Raw genomic sequence first — 19,492 nt, forward strand, 5'->3', positions numbered from 1 at the left:
TTCAAATGTGAGGGCTATGCCTTTGATTGGTGGAACTGTTTGTATCTCTGGGTATGTCTACATACCAGCTGGGTGTGCTTCCCAACTGCAGTAGACAGACACACCAGCTCTGCTTGAGCTAGCACACTAAAAATAGCAGTGTAGCTGGGCGTAACATGGGCAGCAGGTTGGGCTAGCCACCTGAGTACAAACCCAGGACACCCTGATGTACCTGGGTGGCTAGCCTGAGCTACTGCCTGGCTACACTCCTATTTTTAGTGCAATAGCTCGAGCAGAGCTAGCTCGTGTCTGTCTACCCAAGCTGGGAAGCATGTTCTCACTGCAGTGTAGATGTACCCTATCTGTAGGTGAGACAGAAGCAGAAAGAAAGTCAACAGACAGTAACAGAAGTAGTGTAATGTGGCCATGAAAGAAAACTATTTAGGCACACAGTGCAGGGTGAAAGAGGCTAGGACCTGTGACCAAGGACACTGTTGCCCATTGTTTGATTTCTCCCGTGTTTGGTCTATTACAGGAGTGAGTGGGTGAGGTTCTGTGACCTGCAATTTGCAGGTCAGACTAGATGATCATGATGGTCCTTTCTGACTTTAAAGTCTCTGAGTCTATGAGACTTTGTACGTAACTAAGCAAAAATACATCAAAGAAATACCTGACTCTCACCAATTCATCTCCTAACCGGAACAACCTATAAGTCCCAAAATTTTGGCTAGCCGCTCAGGTCAAAAGGGGTAACATTAAGCTGGTGTGAACCCATTGACTTAAAAGGAGTGCCATAGAACCTATCAACTTTAAGGAAATAAGAAATAAAGAGAAATATTAGAATAATGTAAAGGGTCCTTAGGGGCTACAAACATGATGCAAAGGTGGTTACCATATTTTGTTTCTTAAACATACAATCATTTTGCTGACAACCCTCATGTATGGAATCTCACAAGGCTGAATCTTATCTGTCCTATTTATTATATATGTGAGGCTGCTGAAGGAGATTGTGAGATGCATTGGATTACAATGCCACCAGTGTTCTGGTGACACCCAATGTTTCATCGCTTTCACTCAAGTGCAGATAGTGCTGAGCTAATGTCTCAGAGAAACTGGGATCTGGATGAAAAATAGGCTAAACTCTACCACGTAAGGCAGAAGCAATCTTAATCAGTGAGTGGAGGCACTTAAGGAACTAATAGGAATGTGACAAATTAAGAAGCACTTTTAGCAGTTATATTTCAATCTTCCTGGGTACTTTCTGTTTAGAGCCCATCCCAGTGCTATATCAAAATTCTGTTTTTCAGAACACAGCCCCGTCTTTCCCTCACTGGAAAGTTACTCAGATTATGCTTTATTTTATAATAGAATTACAACAGGCTCACTTCAGATTAATCAGTAACACAGAATTTGTTTCCCCTGGGATCCATCTTTAAAAGGAATTTCTCTGGACCAAATGTGCAGGACATCTTTACTGGTATTTATCAGATACAGTGAAACCCAGACCCAGTTCATCTACTATAATTGTTTCCCAAACCTTTTGCTCAGTTCCCAGATGTCCAGTCCTTATATACAATTTTTAGATTGGTACGAGCTCCTTGCTACTGTCTCCATTTGAAACCAGCTCAATATTAGACCCTCTACCACATTTTTTTGCAGATCTCATGTAATTATTGTTATATTTGAGCCACAATCCACTCTAGGTGTGCATTTTAAAGATCAAATTTTAAGCTGCAATATTCCCACTGTCTCTATTTAAGGATCCTCCTGCCATACTCCCATTATCCTTATTTAACCCTAGTTTTAAGCAACATTTATGGGGTAACCCTCAAGCGCTGCTCTTTTAGTATGATGTCAGCCTGTTTCCTGAACTGGGTGAGAGGTTTTGACCCTTAATGTAGATACAATACTCTTTTGTTTCTCTCTCAATCCATTCATTTGAGATATAATATTAATTGTTCAAATAAGCCTCCCAGAAAGATTTCCCTTCAAATTGAGTATGCTTCTGTATTATATGAATAGGGACAGTCTGATCTCCCCCTTCTGGGAGCCTTTGTTCTATTAACTTCAAGAATGGTATGTAGATTTCTGAATTTCCTGCCCAGGCATTTTTCCAGCCCCTTAAATCCTATCATTAGCAAGTTTCAAGTTGATTTGGCTCTTGTTCATAACATGGGAAACTCTGTTGTCTATGGTGGTCAACCTCTCCAGTTCATTTTACCAGATCAGCCTGGACATAGTGTAACTGTAATCCCATGCCTTCTTGCACGTTTGCCTCTGGCTGGTTCTGCTAAAGCTGCTTTGCTCTTGTTGTAATGAACGGCTCATGCATCAATAGCAAACCAAGAATTATTTCCTGAAAATTGTTTGGCAAATAATTTCAAAGAAATAAATTTCAGCCAGATTCTGCCATCCTTACTCAAGTGGAGTAGTTCCTTCCTCATGTGGTCGCATTCATTTTAATGGGATTATTTGTTACGCAAGGTGTTACTGAAAAGGCAAAATCCTCACCTGGGGTAAACTGGCATAGCTCCATTCACATTCACCAGCGGAGTATCTGGCTCCTGGTGATTAAGAGTGGCAGAATCTGGAACTTAGAGAAGATCTCTTTGGTTCCCAGAGAGTTTGTGAACAGAAAGAGAAAAAAAATTTCAGAGACTTTATTTACAATGTATTTTTTTATCCAGTTCTGGAACATAGACCAGACATATTTAAGTTTAACATCCTACTTCATAGTTCCACAATGCTAATAATAGGATTTAAGATTTCCTTTTCATAGTAATGCACAAATGTGTAAAAAAACAACTTTGTTTTGTTTAACTGATCATCAACATACACACTTTTAACATCCTTCGTGTCAAATATATTTGTCATTTTTTATCTGTTGTAAGCAATGGTGATATTAACTAAATAATGATAGCCAGCAATGAGTTGGTCTATCAGTAAATAAAGCAAATGATTTTTCCAGCCATGGTCTGATTTTGCAGTTGCTACCAGATAATTCTCCCATTAAGATATATGGGAGGATGCCACTTAGGTTTCATTGAGATTAATTCCTTCAGAGTTTAGTCATATAACATCTATAAACCGTAGTCCAGCAAATGGCTTTGCAAATATATTTAATTCAACTGGTGGACCAGTTGAAAATATTAGTAACCCCATTTAAATGACATGCCTTTCTTAGAGTCATGACACTGAAGGAGTTAATATCATCGACAGAAAATGGCAGTATGTCCTTTCCATTTTAACTTGACTGAATGAGTTGCAATACCTGATGGTTGCTGTTAATAACTTCATCTTGTGAAAAACATTTTTCATTTTATTCAGGCTTGTTAGATGTCACATACTAAATAGGAAATCTCTTTTTTTCTTCATGCTTTGCTAAATATATATGTTTAAAAAAGAGTGTTATTTGTAATATTCCATGGAGTTTTTTTTTATAAATTAGCTTCTCCAGAACATTAACCTGTACATCTGGATGCTGTTACTAATGAAGAGAGCACTAGCCCCAAACTGCAGATTTCCAGTTGTCTGTCAGGCAGTGAAGATAGAGTCTAAAAAGACTATAAATTTATAGCATGAAAGCTGGCTGGTACTTTCTAGCAGTTTCTTTGTGTTGCCTCGTTTGCAGGACTGTAATTATAAACTGATTACAACTAGGAAAAATGTCTCAGTTGTTCTGGACCCTGAATAGTAATTACTGTGTTACTGTGTTTCACTCCCATCCCTTTCTGCTGTTCTTTCTGAACATTACTAGACCTATTTTGGTCTTTACTGTAGCTTTCAGGAAACTGAAATTACAAAATAAGTATAATTTGGCTGACATGTTTACATTGATGATTGTATTGTGAATTACATATTAGTTATATATCTATATCTAAACGTACAGATACATTAGAATTGAGGGTGTTAAGTGAGAGAGTCACCAAAACTTCTCTGAGCTACCCTATTTCTAGAGGTATTGTATTTGAATTTATTTGAATTTCCATCACTTCTTTCTCTTTCTGTCTCTCTGGGCCTCTGATTTAAAAACAAACACTCCAGAAAATAAAGAAATTGTTCCACTATCTTGCATTGCAAGAGAAGGCAGTTACTTCATCTCTCCTGAAAATTAGAGTTCTCAATATGACATTCCAGACATGGTCACAATAGTGCAGTCTGAGAGCTATGAGGACAGATCCACAGCTGGCATGAATCAGTCCAGGACTATTGACTTCAATAGAGCTGGGCTGATTTACTCCAGCTGAAGAACTTTGCCTTGACAAATGCAAGTGTTCAAAGATCATGAATCAGATCTTCCAAAAAAAAAAAAAATCTCTTCTCGCCGAGATGGAGTAATTATGCCAATGGGAGAGCGCTCTTCCATCTAGGGTGACCAGATGTCCCGATTTTATAGGGACAGTCCCGATTTTGGGGTCTTTTTCTTCTGTAGGCTCCTATTACCCCCCATCCCGATTTTTTACACTTGCTGTCTGGTCACCCTACTTCCATCGGCATAGTCCATCTTCACCAGATGCACCACAGTGGCACAGCTGCATTGGTGCAGCTGCACTGATGTAGCACTGTAGTGTAGACTTGCCCCTAGTTGTCTTTTTCTCTTACTTTCATTTGTCTGTCTAACTCTTGCCACCTGTATTGCTGAGCCCCATGGTCTGTTTTCCAAAGCTGGATTAGCTATCATGGCTGAGAATACTTTGCTTCTTTTTATCACAGCAGGTGTGGGGCTTAAAGTCAGCATGCTCCTGATGCGACAGACAGGAACAAAGAATTCTGGGGCATAGCAGTGGCAGCTGGCCAGTAGAAGAAAACAAGCTTAGGATTTCTCTGGTTGCTAGAGACAGCTGGAATAGGTGATCCCGCAGTGGGAGTTCAGGGAGCAGGACCAAACAGGATGGAAGGCTAGAATGGTGGGAAGTAAAGTGACAGGTGAAAAGAGAAGGTTGGAAATGAGACAAAGTTTCACTTGCTAAATTGGAACATGAACTGTACAAGGTGACATTTTTCTGAGGAGTTCTACAAAAGACTATTAGTAGAAGTAAAATGCATTACATGAAAGTGGCAAGAGAAATTCAAAATGAGATCAGGAACAAGCTGAAAGTTGACTTTTAACCAGCTTTTGCTTAGTGTATAGTATCAGATTGACTATAGCAAGCTGTCTTTTCCTGCAGACATAAGCATCAGAAAGTCTAAAGTGGCATGTCCTTTTTCATTTGATTTCTCCATGTATCAGAAAAACCCAGTAGATTGAGGCTGTCCATAAGCTAAGATTGTATGTTTGCCTCAAGTTTATTGTGATATGTACAAGCCACTAAAGATTAGCCTTTTTGGTTCATACTAGCTCTAGAAATCATTGATAAAAATACAGCTCCAATCCAGTAATGCACTGCATGCTGGTATAGCAGTTTAAAATGGTGCAGCTGGCTGTAACTCATTCTACAAGTATTGTTGGTATCAATATGCAAAATGTAACACTGTGGGTACATTGCATCAAGTGAATGATCATACTTCATTTAACAGTATTTTGTGTATTGCGCTGATTATTATTATTTATTATTAATAATGTATTTATTTGTCAAAGACCTCTGTTTTGTTAGGCATTAAACAAACCCAGAACTAAAAGACCGTCCCTGCTACATACATCTGGGTAATTTAGTTGGACAACCGGTATCAACATCTGTAAATAACCCAGACTTTTCCCTCTGCCAACCTTGCCTTTCCCCATTCACACTAAAGGTAAGGTAAGATTAAACAGAAGCCTCTTGCGTCACCAGGGCCGAGTCTAGGTTTTTTGCTGCCCCAAGCATTTGCTTGGTTTGCTGGTGCCTAGAGCCGGTCCTGCGCGTCACATTCAAATAGTCACCAAACTAAGCTTCTGGTAAACTGCTTAAAGTAGTTGATCCCAGACTGCAGAGCCCTCTCTCAAGAACGCAGTACTGGCAAAGAGCAGACCAGTGAGCTTCAATACTGTTTAATTTTAGTAGCAATGCACAAGAGGTGGAAATGCAGTAACAGGGTACAGTGAGGTACAGTTTTAAGTGTTCAAATCATGTGTTATTTGAGGACGTGTTGATCCATGAGCCTCTTGCGTTCTCTATTGTAAATGACATTGTTTCTAGATAATGAGCCTGATTCATCCACACGGGAACAGGGATGCAAATTGACCCTCTGTGCCTGAAAGGGACAGCTGTGCCAATGAAGGGAATTCTATACCAAGACAGGGCAGGCAGCAGTACTAAGGGAGGACAGCTTAAATTTATAGCCAAGGCTCCATAAGAGCTTTGCCAGTGGAAACTGCAGGAGACGCACTGAATCAGCACATCTCCTGTTTGCCCTAACCCTAAACCTAAACCCTTCCCAGTCAGCCCTAATCACTTTCTGAGTAGCGATAGCTCCAGGCCCTTTGGCAGAGCAGCATTTGTGGATGGTTTGCACCAATATGCACCCATCTGAGCAAAATTTCTTCCACCAGAGGCATGCAGTCTGTGGCACTGAATCAAGTCCATTAGATTTAAGCAAAAAGTATAACTTTAAATAGAGATGAAAAAAATAACTCTAATTAGAGCTGCAGAGAAATTGCAGATTTTCACTTTGTGAATATTCACATGTGAAAAACTGCCTATTTCAAAGTTTTTTGTGAAAATGTGTTAATTTGGATTGGAGATGAGTGATATTTCTCCATTTCCAGCAAAGCAGATGCATTTATTTTTGCTGCAATAAATAATGAAAGAATACCCTGGAATCATTCACAGCTCTTGTTACAAAGTTTCCCATTTTGGCCTTCAAAAGTTGCCTTCCTTTTTATGGAAAGCTGAGCAAAAAAAACCAAACCAAAACAAAACCACAAAAGAACCCCAAAGGGGTGAAAAGGTAGAATATTTAATTTTCACAAAACTGTAGGGGTTTTTTATTTTTATTTTTTATTAGTTGCAACAGTGATGCTGATTTTTCCCCCCACTAAGCTCCAGTTTTTATAAAATATTAAGGTCCTAGAATCAGGAGTGGGAAGATTTTGGTGCATAGAAAAGTTATCTTATAATTGTGTTTATAAGTATTTCTAAAGTATTGTAAATAAATATTTGTAATTTAATAATTTTTATAATTAAGTTACCAGCACCAAATGCTCCTGTTTTGTCTCCTGACAAGCACCCATCCTTCCTACTCCCATGTTTGGCCAGAGAAACCCTGGAGGGAAGAAGGGGGACCAAAAGGGACAGTTTGCCCAGGTTCCCCATTGGAGAAGGCCCTCAAGCATGTGGAATTTGAGTTAATGGCTTTGCAACCTTGCACAGAATCACTCAGGTTTGGCCCAGCTGCCACTCTGTCGACTTGAGTGGCGCTGTGCTCGGTCACAACACCACTCACTCAAATGTGGCCCAGCTACCTCTCTATCAACAGAGGGGTGGCTGGGCTAAACCTGCGTGGCATTGCAATGCTGGAGCAGGGAGCCAGGCCCAGCCCTGTTGGACAGGAGGTGTTGCTGTGGGGTGAGCATGGGACCAATTCACTTTCCAACCCACCCACCCCTGCAATCCCTGAGTCTTTCATTGCCATGGCAATATTTTTGGAAGGATAAGGAGCCTCAGTTTCAGATTCTGCCCCAGTCCTCCAAAACCTCTTTGTGGCCCTGCTTGCAGCTGACCATTTCTTCTTCACCCTCCCTTTTCTTCCTCCTGACAAAAGTACCACCTTTAATCCTCAAGTGCTTAACTCTCTCTCTGCCATTTCTTTCCTCCCAAGTTGCTGAATGCAGCCATTGACTGGTGCCGTTCTCCTGGAGACCAGCTACCTTTGTATGGACTAAGCATTTATTTTAAGACAGATCAGTTACCAAATTTTAGTTGTATATCCAGAGTGAGATGCTATTCTGTTCTATTTTGACTCTTTTATTGCAATTTTTGCTGAGATCCTTTGTAACAAGTTGCATTAACCACAAGCCATTGTCTCCATAACAATAGTGTGCAGTCCTGAAAGTTAATACAAACGCTACGGACACTGTATTTTTCTCATGGTAACCACACAATTACCGTGCGTAACTATATGTGTATACCATGGTCTCCTTTTGGATTTGAATCTCTATCCCAGTATGCGAAGGAAGCAGACACCAGTACGCAGTAGTACAGCACAGCTGTATACAATGAAGAAAAAAGAAAAAAAAACGTAACCATTGTGACGAACAGAATAAGAGAATTAAATTAGTGCTCCCTCAATCTCTCCCAGTAGTTAGAGCACTCCACTGGGATGTGGCAGTCTCATGGTTCAAGTCCCCCCCTCTACCTGAGGGGAAAAAGGGATTTGTACAGGGCTTTGCTACCACTCAGGTGATTGCCCTAACCATTGGAGCTATGGGATATTCTGATGTGGGACTTCTTCAGTTTCTCCTGTTGAAGCTTTTGCACTGTGTGACTTGGTAGCTTGGGAGTTAGAGCACTCACCGGGGAGGTGGGAGAGGCAGGATCCAGTCCCCTGCTCAACTGAGAGGAGGGTTTATGAAGCCCAGTGGGGCCTGATTCTGGGATTTAGGTGCCTACAGTGGCAGCTAGATGCCTAAGTCCTTTTGTGAGTCTAGCTCAGCAGTATCTTAGCTGGATTTCTACAAAGGGGATGATCTATGTGTAGCTTTGCCATCCATATCTTTTCAAGGTGAACAATAGTTATGTACATTTTCTGCCTAAAATAGGGAGAAAATACAAGGAGTCTGGCATAACTTATTTCACTCACAGTGAGAAATGGACCCAAAACTACTGAGTAGTTGGTGGAGGGTACTAGTATTATAGTGAAGTGCTGTTAGTCCAGGTGAGACTTTGCATTAAAGCCCACCTGAATATTCTGTCTAGAATCTCTGCAAAACAGAATCGCCTCAGCCAGGTGTAGTCTACTTCTCTAGGGTTTACCAGCCATACTAAAGGGTGTGCCTAACCCATACAATCCCCTAATTACCAACCAGTGCCATTACTGTAGCCAAATGCTGCAATCTTCTTTAGTGACCCTTTCTCTGGGGGGTCTTTAATCAACTTATCTTTGCTCCTGGACAGTGTTAGTAAATGAGTTTAGCAAACCAGGCCTTCTTTCTTTCTTTCTGTTTGCTATAAAGTGGGGAGAAAAGAGCTTTGAGGTATTATTAATTAAGGCAGAATCTATTTTTAGATTGTCACAATTCAAAAACTTCTCTGTCATTTCACTTCATATTTGGTTAAAAAAATTACCTCACTCCCATGCCAAACCTACTAATTTTGAGAGTAATATTCCTTTTTTTGGTAACTATTAGGGAAGGGAGATTCAACTTGAGGCTTATAATAGAAACTCAGTTACAGCAACCTAAGTATAGAGTGATTGCTACTACTCCATAATATTCTTAAATATGACAGTTGTGAAACTTGATTCAGTTTTTATTGAAATTTATAATCCTGGGTTGAACTTTTATGTTCATAGAAGTTGCAGCAGTGATAACTGGAGGGCTAAAGAACTGTAGCACCATGATAATATAGATCCACATCAGTCAGATTAATTCAATGTGCATTAAGGCCTGGAATAAAGAAAGAATGAAAGAGGCCATGAATCATTATCACTCTTCTAAGTGTCCTGTGATATAAAATCTGCAAGACCAAGGCCCTTAATCAGAATGGAGATACAAATCTCTGATTTAAGTGTCTTTTTTTCTAGCTCAGGAATGGAGGAAACAAGATGCGATTCGGTGGTGTTTAAGTGATTATGCAAATAGTTAAGAAAGCTGCAGAGGGCATGGATTGAATTACAAGTACAATTTCACCAAATTTGATGATAGTTAGCTCTCTGGCATAATAACTGGAGAAAAACTGTAACTGCCCTCTATGATGTCAGATTTATTTTAGTGCTATGACTCCCTCTCGTGTAATCCAACTTCTTCTTTACTTTATAACCCACTCCGGCAGTGTCTCCTATGGCTTCTGTACACATTTTTGGAGTGAATATGCTGTATCAGGCACAAAGTACAGTATTTCCTACCCTAGAAATATAGAAATATATTGATAAACTTCAGGGGCACATTCCTTTTGTGAGGAATCTATTGGAGGTATCTTTCGCACTATGCCTGTAGCTCAATGGCTACAATTTACTGATAACAAGTACATTTCCATTATTTATAGTTTTAGGCACAGGGAAAGATTCTGCTGTTCTTACTCTCAATCAGTAAGTAGTACTTTACTCCCTGAGTAGTTTTCTTGAAGAAAACAGACTGTTGACTACTAATCAATGTGAATAAGAGTGGCGTAGTCTGACCCACTGTAATTTCAACAATTTATGTGTAATGCACTTCATAGATTGATTTACAATTGTTCACACTCAAGACAATGTATCAAACAGATATGGTGATGACAGACTATTATTTGAACACATTTATTATTACTAGAAATAGTATATGCATCATAGTGAATTTCCAATTTACCGATCACTCGTCTTCACTGCATTTCAACAGTGGGTAGGATATGATAGATGCAGGGGTTTGGAATACATCAAGGGTTATATTCTCGTTTATTATGATTAAGACTAAAAATTTTTCATGTGACTTATTAAAAGTCATGAACAGGTCATGGGCATTACACAAAACTTCATGGAGCCTGTGACCTGTCCATTACTTTACTAAAAATAACCGGGGGCCAGGCTAGGTTGGGGGGAGGACTGGAGTTCCATGGAGGGGGAGACTGACAGGCCGAGCCCCCTGCCATGGCAGGGGGCACAGCACCGACTCCAGTGGCCGCAGAGGGGGTTGTAGCCATCGGGGGGACACAGCCCTTGCTCCAGAGCTGGCCCATCTGTGGGATAGAGCTGCGTAGCCAGAGGGACGCCATGGGGCTGGGGCGCACAGCCCTGGCTGCAGCCCCACCAAGCCCAGGACACCGTGGGGTTGGGGCGTGTGGCCCCAGCTGCAGTCCCGCCAAGCCCAGGATGCCACAGGGCTAGGGTGCACGGCCCTGGCTGTAGCCCCCACCAAGCCCGGTCCCAGCTGCAGCCCCTGATGGAAGCTGCGGGGCTGAGGTGTGCAGCCCAAGCTGCATCCTCCGCCAAGCCTGGGAAGCCGGGTCCTGAGTTCTGCAGGGTCCTGATTGCAGCCAGCCCCAGTTGCAGGGCAGGGGCACACAGTACCACCTCCTCCTCCTGAAGCCCTAGAAGTCACGGAGGTCCAGCAAAGTCACGGGATCCATGACTGCCGTGACCTCCATGACTAAATCGTAGCCTTAATTATGATCAATCTAATCAGCGGTTTAGTGTTTTGGGGGCTGCAGTTAACAATGAAAGCAGATAACTAGAAAAGGGGAAACCTTCAGAGAGTCTTAGAAAGTGAAGAGAACCTGAAAAAAATAAATGATCATGTCAGTGATGAGACTTGAATTCCTGTGGATTTCTACATGATTACAAAATGTGAAACTGTTAATAATGTCACATACAGTATTAAAAACAATAAAAGCTATGAGTCTAGAAGTACGCTATGTTAACTAAACTACTGTATATACTGCTAACTAGAACTGATCAAGAATTTTTCAACAGGACTTTATTGGAATATGCTAATTTATCAAAATGAAAACTTTTTGAAGGAAAGGTTGGTTTTGATGAATTTTTCAGCTTGAACTTTTGAAATGGTGGAAACATTTCATTTTGACATTTTTTGAAATGAAAAAAATCCGTTTTTCTGATTTCAAATGACATTTGGTTTTGAAATTTAAGCCAATTATAGTACAAAAATAAAAATAAAAAAATAGTCAAAATAGAAATGAAAAGTTTCAAAATTACCCAAGGGAAACATTTTGCTTGACTTGAACTAATTTTAATATTATGTTCATAAATATTTTTGAGATTTTGACTTTTTGTCCTGATTCAGAATAGGGAAAACGTTTGAAATCTCAAAAATGTTCACAGGATGGGAAAACCATTTCCTGTCCTCCTCTACTGTGAAGTGTTCTCACAGTCTATTATTTGGTGGGATAGCACAAGCAGGCACAATCTCTAAAAAAAATAAAAGTTACAGCAGACACAAGTTCATTAAATCAAAGAACCACATCTATTGATTGATGGAGAATACTCAGTCCATTCACATCCTTCTGCTTGCATTGCTGTTACTTTCCCAATTTTCCCTCTCAACAAGTCAGGAAAAAACAAATTCAACCCTTAACTTCCTTTCAGAATTGCTTCTTATTTGGCATCCTTCCTATGTGAAGGAGCCAGCACTTTTAGAGGCTATTTGTGAACTTAGTCACCAACTCAGGCAACATACTAACTCTGTTACGATGTATTCTGTTAGAAAAAACAAACAAAATTATCATCACCTTAATATCTGAACAACTTAATATGCTAGCCTACGTTATATTATTTAGTCCAAGTTGTATTTGCTTTGTTATCTGTATGAAGATAAAGTTCTGCAGTCCTCTTGAGTTCTATGGGAATTTTGCCTGAATATACAATGCAAGATCACAAACTGTAGAGCTTGTTAATGAAATTATTAAAAAATTCTGCTGCAAGATTTATAGTGTTGTATTCTTTCATTAAGGCTCTATTCTAAGTAGAAAGATGCCCTATAAACCTTAGTTTCTAGCTATAAATGAAAATGTTGTAACTTGATACCCATGGATAAATAAAAATAATGTTTGATAATAATGACTACTAAAGGTGTGACTTTTTTGTGGGTGGTTGCCATATTTATAACATTGACGATATGCACCATTTTACAGCTATACATTAACATTTACTTTGGGAAGTACAGCATAATCAAATTTTACAGCCAATTAAGTTGATGAGTCACTGTCGTCTTTGTAAATTACTGTTTTAGATGTTTGAGAATGCTAGAAAGAGAAAACTGGTGAAAATCTCAAGAAGAATGACCTGAACAGAAACCTGATTTGCAGTTTTCCTCTTGCACTTAATTATGGAAAGCATAGAGCTTTGGTGTAAAATATTTGGTTTAAGAGCTACTTGCTAAAGATCTTTAGCATCTTTGAAACAGAGTAATCCTGTTATGTCATTCTCCCACCTTTTAATTAAGAAAATACTACTACTAAAGTACTACTAAAATAATAAGCTGTTTCTAAATTTATGGTGGTAAAGTGATTTATGACCACATATTTATGAGGAATAAAAATGAAAGCTTATAGCAAATAAAGGCTGTTTATATAAATCCCATGTGCACTGATGGGTAACTAGATCTCTGAATAATGAACATTCGTAATCTAAGATAGGAGAATGGGACTACATATTTTTCTTTAATTGTTTAGCAAAAAGAAAGTTTGCTGTTTGCACATTTGTGCCATTGATTTAGTTGCATAAATGTTTGTGAATTTCAATGTTTTATGCCCTAATATTTATTTCTAGAGCATAAATTTTAAATGTGCATGCTTGAGTATTTGCAAGCAAGAGCTTGTAAACACATCCAGTCAGAGAACAGGTGCAGTTCCATGTGATTTACCCCTCAAGTCACAACACAGCTTGGAAAATGTCTATCCGATAGCTTACAATCAATCCAAAATGTGCCCCAATGTATGTTATTTCAAAGAACTAGTACCTTTGCAGAAATTGCAATGTTCTCACTAATATTCCATTAGTAGATAAAGAAAGTAGTGAGCTGGTTTTCAGAGGTACTGGGTACCCACATTTCCCACACAAGTCTATTGACTGACTGAGTATGCTGGTAATTAACAGATCTCTGGATGAAATCTTGGCCCCATTGAAGTCAGCGGGAGTATTGCCATTGATGTCAGTGATCTAGGATTTCATCCTGGTATTTGGTGAAATTCTAATTCCTTTGATGCCAATGGCAAAATTTCAATAGACTTCATGACATCTTGATATCTACTTAAGTTAACTAATTTTCCCTTCCATTTTTTGCTAATTCTTGCTTAAAATATCAATCTCTGTCTAAGACATAGAAATCATAGAAATGTACGACTGGAAGGGACCTCAATAGGCTATCTAGTCCAGTCCAGTGCACTGTGGCAGGACTAAGTATTATCTAGATCTAGACCATCCATGACAGGTGTTTGTCTATCCTGTTCTTAAAAACCTCCAATGACGGAAATTCCCACAACTTCCTAGATAATTTGTTCCAATGCTTAACTACTCTTACAGTTACGAAGTTTTTCCTAATCTCTAACCTAAATCTCCCTTGCTGCAGTTTCAGCTCATTACTTCTTGTCCTGTGCTCAGTGGTTAAGGAGAACAATTTATCATGCACCTCTTTATAATAACCGTTTACACATTTGAAGACTGTTATCACATCCCTCCTCAGTCTTCTCATCTCCAGACTAACAAACCCAGGATTTTTCATTTTTAACTCATTGGTCATGTTTTTTAGACCTTTAATCATTTGTGTTGCTCTCCTCTGGACTTTCTCGAATTTGTCGATACCTTTTCTGAACTGTGGTGCCCAGAACTGGACAAAATACTCCAGTTGAGACCTTATGATTGCTGAGTGGAGTAGAAGAATTCATTCTTGTGTCATGCTTACAACATTCCTGTTAATATATCACAGAATGATGTTTGGGTTTTACAGTATTACACTGTTAACTCATATTTAGATTGTGATCCATTATAAACCTCAGATCTTTTTTTGCAGTACTCCTGCCTAGGCAGTCATTTCCCATTTTGTATTTGTGCAATTGAGTATTCCTTCCTAACAGTAGTACTTTGCATTGTCCTTATTGAATTTCATCCTATTTATTTCAGATCATTTCTCTAGTTTGTCAAGATAATTTTGAATTCTAATTCTGCCCTCCAAAGTACTTGCAACCCCTCCCAGCTTGGTATCACTCACAAACTTTATACATGTATGCTCTATGCCATTATTCAAATAATTTGTGAAGCTATTGAATAGAACCGGATTTTGGACCGATCCCTCCGGGACCCTACTTAATATTCCCTTCCAGCTTAATTATGAACCATTGATAACTATGCTTAGTGCATGCTTTTCCAACCAGTTGCATACCTACCTTATAGTAGGTTTGTTTAGGCTATATTTCTCTGGTTTGTTTGTAAGAAGGTCATGTGACACAATATCGAATGCCTTACTAAGGTTGAGATATATCACATCTGCTGCTTCCCCCCATCCACAAGGCTTGTTACCTTGTCAAAGAAGGATATTAGGTTGGTTTGACATGATTTGTTCTTGAAAAATGCATGTTGACTGTTACTTGTCACCTTATTTTTTCTAGGTGCTTAGAAATTGATTGTTTGTTTCCTCCATTATCTTTCTGGGTATCAAAGTGAAGATGACTGTTCTATAATTCCCTAGATTGTCGTTATTCTCCATTTTATAGATAGGTACTATATTTGCCCTTTTCTAGTCCTCTGGGAACTTTCTCATCCTCCATGAGTTCTCAAAAATAATCTCTAATGGCTCAGAAATCTCTTCAGCCAGTTCACCAAGTATTCTAGGATGCATTTGAGCAGCCTCTGCATATTTTAAGACATGTAACTTGTCTAAGTAATTCTTAATTTGTTCTTTTCCTGTTTTATCCTTAAATGCTATCCCATTTACACTGATGTTCACTATGTTAGTCATCCAATCACTGCTAACTTTTTTGGTAAAAATTGAAACAAAAAAGGCATTTAACACTTTGGCCATTGATGCATTTTCTCTTATTGTCTTTCCCTCCTCACTGAATTATGGGCCTACCCTGTCTTTGGTCTTCCTCTTGTTTCTAATGCATTTATAGAATCTTTTCTTGTTACCCTTTATATTCCTTGCTAGTTTGATCTCATTTTGTGTCTTGGTCTTTCTAACTTTATCCCTACTTGCTTGTTTTATATATATATATATATATATTCATCCTTTGTATTTTGACCTAGTTTCCACTTTTTGTCTGACTCTTTTTTGAGTTTCAGGTCACTGAATATTTTTTGGTTAAGTCAGGGTGGTCTCTGACTATACTTCCTATCTTTCCTTCTCATTGGGATAGTTTGCTCTGGTGCTTAATAATATCTCTTTAAAAAACAGCCAGTTCTCCTGAATTCTTTTTTCTCTTAGACTTGCTTCCCATGGGCTCTTGCCTACTAATTCTCTGAATTTGCTAAAATTGGCTTTCTTGAAGTCCATTGTCTTTATTATGTTGTTTTCCCTCTGACCATTCCTTAGAGCATGGGTGCTGGAACAATTTGTATAGTGGAGGTTCTAAGATCCATTGAATCAAACTGTAAACCCTGTATATGATGGAAACCACTTCAAGCCAGGAGGTGCGGCAGCACCCCCAGCACCCCTTGTTCTTGCACCTATGCCATAGAGTCATGAACTTCATGATCACTTTCACCCAAGCGGCCTTCCACTTTCAAATTCTCAACTAGTTCCTCCCTGTTTGTCAGAATCAAATCTAGAATAGCCTCTCCCCTAGTTGCTTTCTCCACCTTCTGGAATAAAAAATTATCTCCAGTGCATTTCAAGAACTTGTTGGATAATCCGTGCTCTGCTGTAGTATTTTCCCCACAGATGTCTCAGTCACTGAAGTCCCCCGTCACCACCAAGTCCTGTGCTTTGGATGATTTTGTTAGTTGTTTAAAAAAACATCATCCACCTCTTGTTCTCGGTTAGGTGTGCTCTGCCCATCCTAACCACCCATACCTCAAGCTATTCATGTGACCCATGTGTGGCACTCATTTGGTCTGAATTTTTTTCTATGGAAAATAAAGGCTTTATGAGAAAAAGAAGCAAATAAATTAGAATAAGATACATGATTCTCAATTTGAGGAATAACTTAGTGTTAAATATAGGGAAAAGACCTCAAAATAGGCTTTCTTAAACACAGAGACAGATGGCAGCAGCACTTGGCAAATATTCACCTTCTTTTCAACATGTTTAAATAATGTTTATCAAACAATAGATGTAGATAAAAATCAATGTATTCACTAAATTTCATTTAAACCAGAATGGCAGGCTGCTGTAAAAGTGTCCTATAAATAACAGTAACCAGCTGTCCAATGGGAGTCAGTAAGCCAGAAAGAGAGATTTTGGAAATACAAATCTATATATTTTTTCTATTTTTATCATAATCAAATATTTTCTCCTCTTTCCCAGCCCAGAACTCAATATACAGTTTATAAACCTGGCTTAGTAAATAATGATTAGCGGTAAAACCAGATGGCCATATTTTATCTTGTTTAATGTGTTCCACTGATGGATATCTGGGCCCTAATTTGATCGATCAATTGACTCTAATTGTTTATGATGTACTCTAGGAATGCACATAGGATTATGCACATACGCACAAGCACAAAGTGATCTGACTCTTTTTTCCCTTTCTTTTCCATAGGCTTAGAAAGAATTGCAAGAGATTCAGCCTATGAGCAAGAAGGAAAGGTCCAGTTTGTAATTGATGCTGTATATTCCATGGCCTATGCACTACATAGCATGCATAAAGAGCTCTGTCCTGGATATATTGGTCTGTGTCCAAGGATGAGCACGATTGATGGTAAAGAGCTACTTAGTTATATCCGGGCTGTAAACTTTAACGGTAAGTTATAAGCATTTTTTTCTTCTTCTCTAAATACTTCAGAAGTGACAGGATTTCTTCTATATATAGGACACTTTCAGGCACAGTGGAAAACACAGGATTAGAAGCAGTTCTCTTTTTAATCAGAAGTGTGAGTTTTTCCACCTGCTTTGAAACCCCATCGTAACATTAAGCTGCCGCTAAAAGAGGCAGACGTTTAAAAATAAGAATCTGTCAATCAGACTATTCTGGTGGAAAACTGCTATTATAGAAACAACTGGAGGACTCATGCAGTCCTATTGACAGATTAAATTCCTGTGATGGTGCTTCTTTGTGCATTTGTTAGGGAATGAATTGTAGAAAATGTCTTTTTGCAAATTATTTTCTTTTAAAATCAGTTTAATGATTTTCCTACAATAGTGAATAATTTGGAGGTTGCTTTGTATTTACATATTTAAAACTTGATTAAATAATGGCTATGTGTTCTGGGTCCTGTTCTATGTCATTGGTTTTGATTCAGTGATTTAGTCAATTTTAAGCCATGCAGGGTGCTAAAAAAACAAAACAAAAAAACCCCAACAAAAACCACCACCACAACAACCTACACTGCATAAACTGCTATGCAGCTGGGATCTGCCTGCTGGAGAAATATAGTTACGGTTGCTTATGCCGCTGTCAGAAGAGGCTATTAAAGAATATACTTAATTTATAGGTATTAAATTGAAAAGAGCAGAACATACTTCATGGCAAAACAAAGTTACTGAAAATGTATGTTCTTTCATGAAAGTCATAATTGTTGTAGATTACATCTGTCATTATTTTCAGATGAATTGATACATTATTCTTTACTGAATCCCCCCCCCTCACACCCTGCACACCCCCATTTGGCTGTAATCCACATACCAGACATGCCTCCTAACCATACGCAGAGTAGCACTGTCTATCACAATATACTCCAATGACCTCAGCTGCCAGCCTTTTATAAAACAGCACAAGGTCATTTTCAATTTAGCTTCAAAGTGGAAGCTGTTTTTGCTTCAGGTAATAAACCAAACCATTTGGTTGATGTGAACATTGTCCGTAGTTTGCAATATATTTATGCTTTCCAGAAAGATTTTTTCTTTCATCCTATGACATTTCCTTGAACAGGGAATCCCTGTCTAATTCAAGTGGGTTTGAATGATTCTTTAATGATTTTAAAGAAAACCTTGAGCAAAATAGGTAACTGACAAACGGGGAATGTTACGATGACAAAGTATGCAGCATATTGTAAGTTTGCAATGATGTTTCCGATGTTTCCAATAAATATTCTTTTGAATTTAAGTTGTTAAGGCATAAAGAAAGTGATCCATTTTCATTTGGTTGGTGTAGAAGTTTAGCATAAAAAGATAAGGTGTACATTTATTTCAAACCACTCTCACCCTAAAGATTGATGTATTTGATTAATACCTGTTGTGATTTCTCTGGTCTGCTGTAACTGTTGCTGTAAATACAAGGAGATGAAACGTAGCATGCTTTATAAGTATCATGATGGACACTGATGAGAACATTTTATCTTTTTTTTACATTAGTGATTTATCAGAAGTGGGAAAAAATGCAGATGAGGTCAATTTTTCAAACCCTAAGATATAATTGTGTTAATTAATCCCTTATATTGGTTTAGTCCACATACTCTATTAAAGGTAAACTGCACTTTTCAGTCCTTTGGACTGTGGAACTCATACTGAAGTCAGACAAACAGTGTGCAGCAGAATTTGAGGACCAAATTCAGCCTCTTCCCTATCTGTAGAGTTCCCCTAGGAAGTGGAATTGATGTGGTTCTGAGGGTACTGTGCAGGGGAAAGGTGGACAGAAGACTGTGTGGGCCACGACCAGAAGACTTGTTCTTGTATGGATCTTTCCATCATTTAACTGTTGTGGTGGTGGTAGTAGGGAAAGCTGAATAAGGGCCTGAAGCCGTTACAACCATTGGTCTGGAGAAGATATGGGGAAAGCGGTGGACGTGATATATCTTAACTTTAGCAAAGCTTTTGATACTCCCACAGTATTCATGCCAGCAAGTTAAAGAAGTA

The 19,492-nt window shown here is 38.8% G+C and overlaps 1 protein-coding gene across 9 annotated transcripts in view; it reads left to right on the forward strand.

The window, feature by feature from the left end:
* Window positions 1-19,492, forward strand: part of GRM8 (glutamate metabotropic receptor 8) — a 490,512-nt gene that overhangs the window by 290,407 nt on the left and 180,613 nt on the right. For all 9 annotated transcript variants that reach the window (XR_010590015.1, XM_065555615.1, XM_065555608.1 and 6 more), the window contains one exon: window positions 17,241-17,441. Coding sequence is in view for 8 of the 9 variants with exons in the window: in XM_065555615.1 (XP_065411687.1) it covers window positions 17,241-17,441 (201 nt within the window). In the remaining variant the exon portion in view is untranslated. The remainder of the gene's footprint in view (window positions 1-17,240; window positions 17,442-19,492) is intronic.

This window comes from Chrysemys picta, chromosome 1, assembly GCF_011386835.1.
Source record: "Chrysemys picta bellii isolate R12L10 chromosome 1, ASM1138683v2, whole genome shotgun sequence".
In the NCBI taxonomy this organism is placed as follows: Eukaryota; Metazoa; Chordata; order Testudines; family Emydidae; genus Chrysemys; species Chrysemys picta.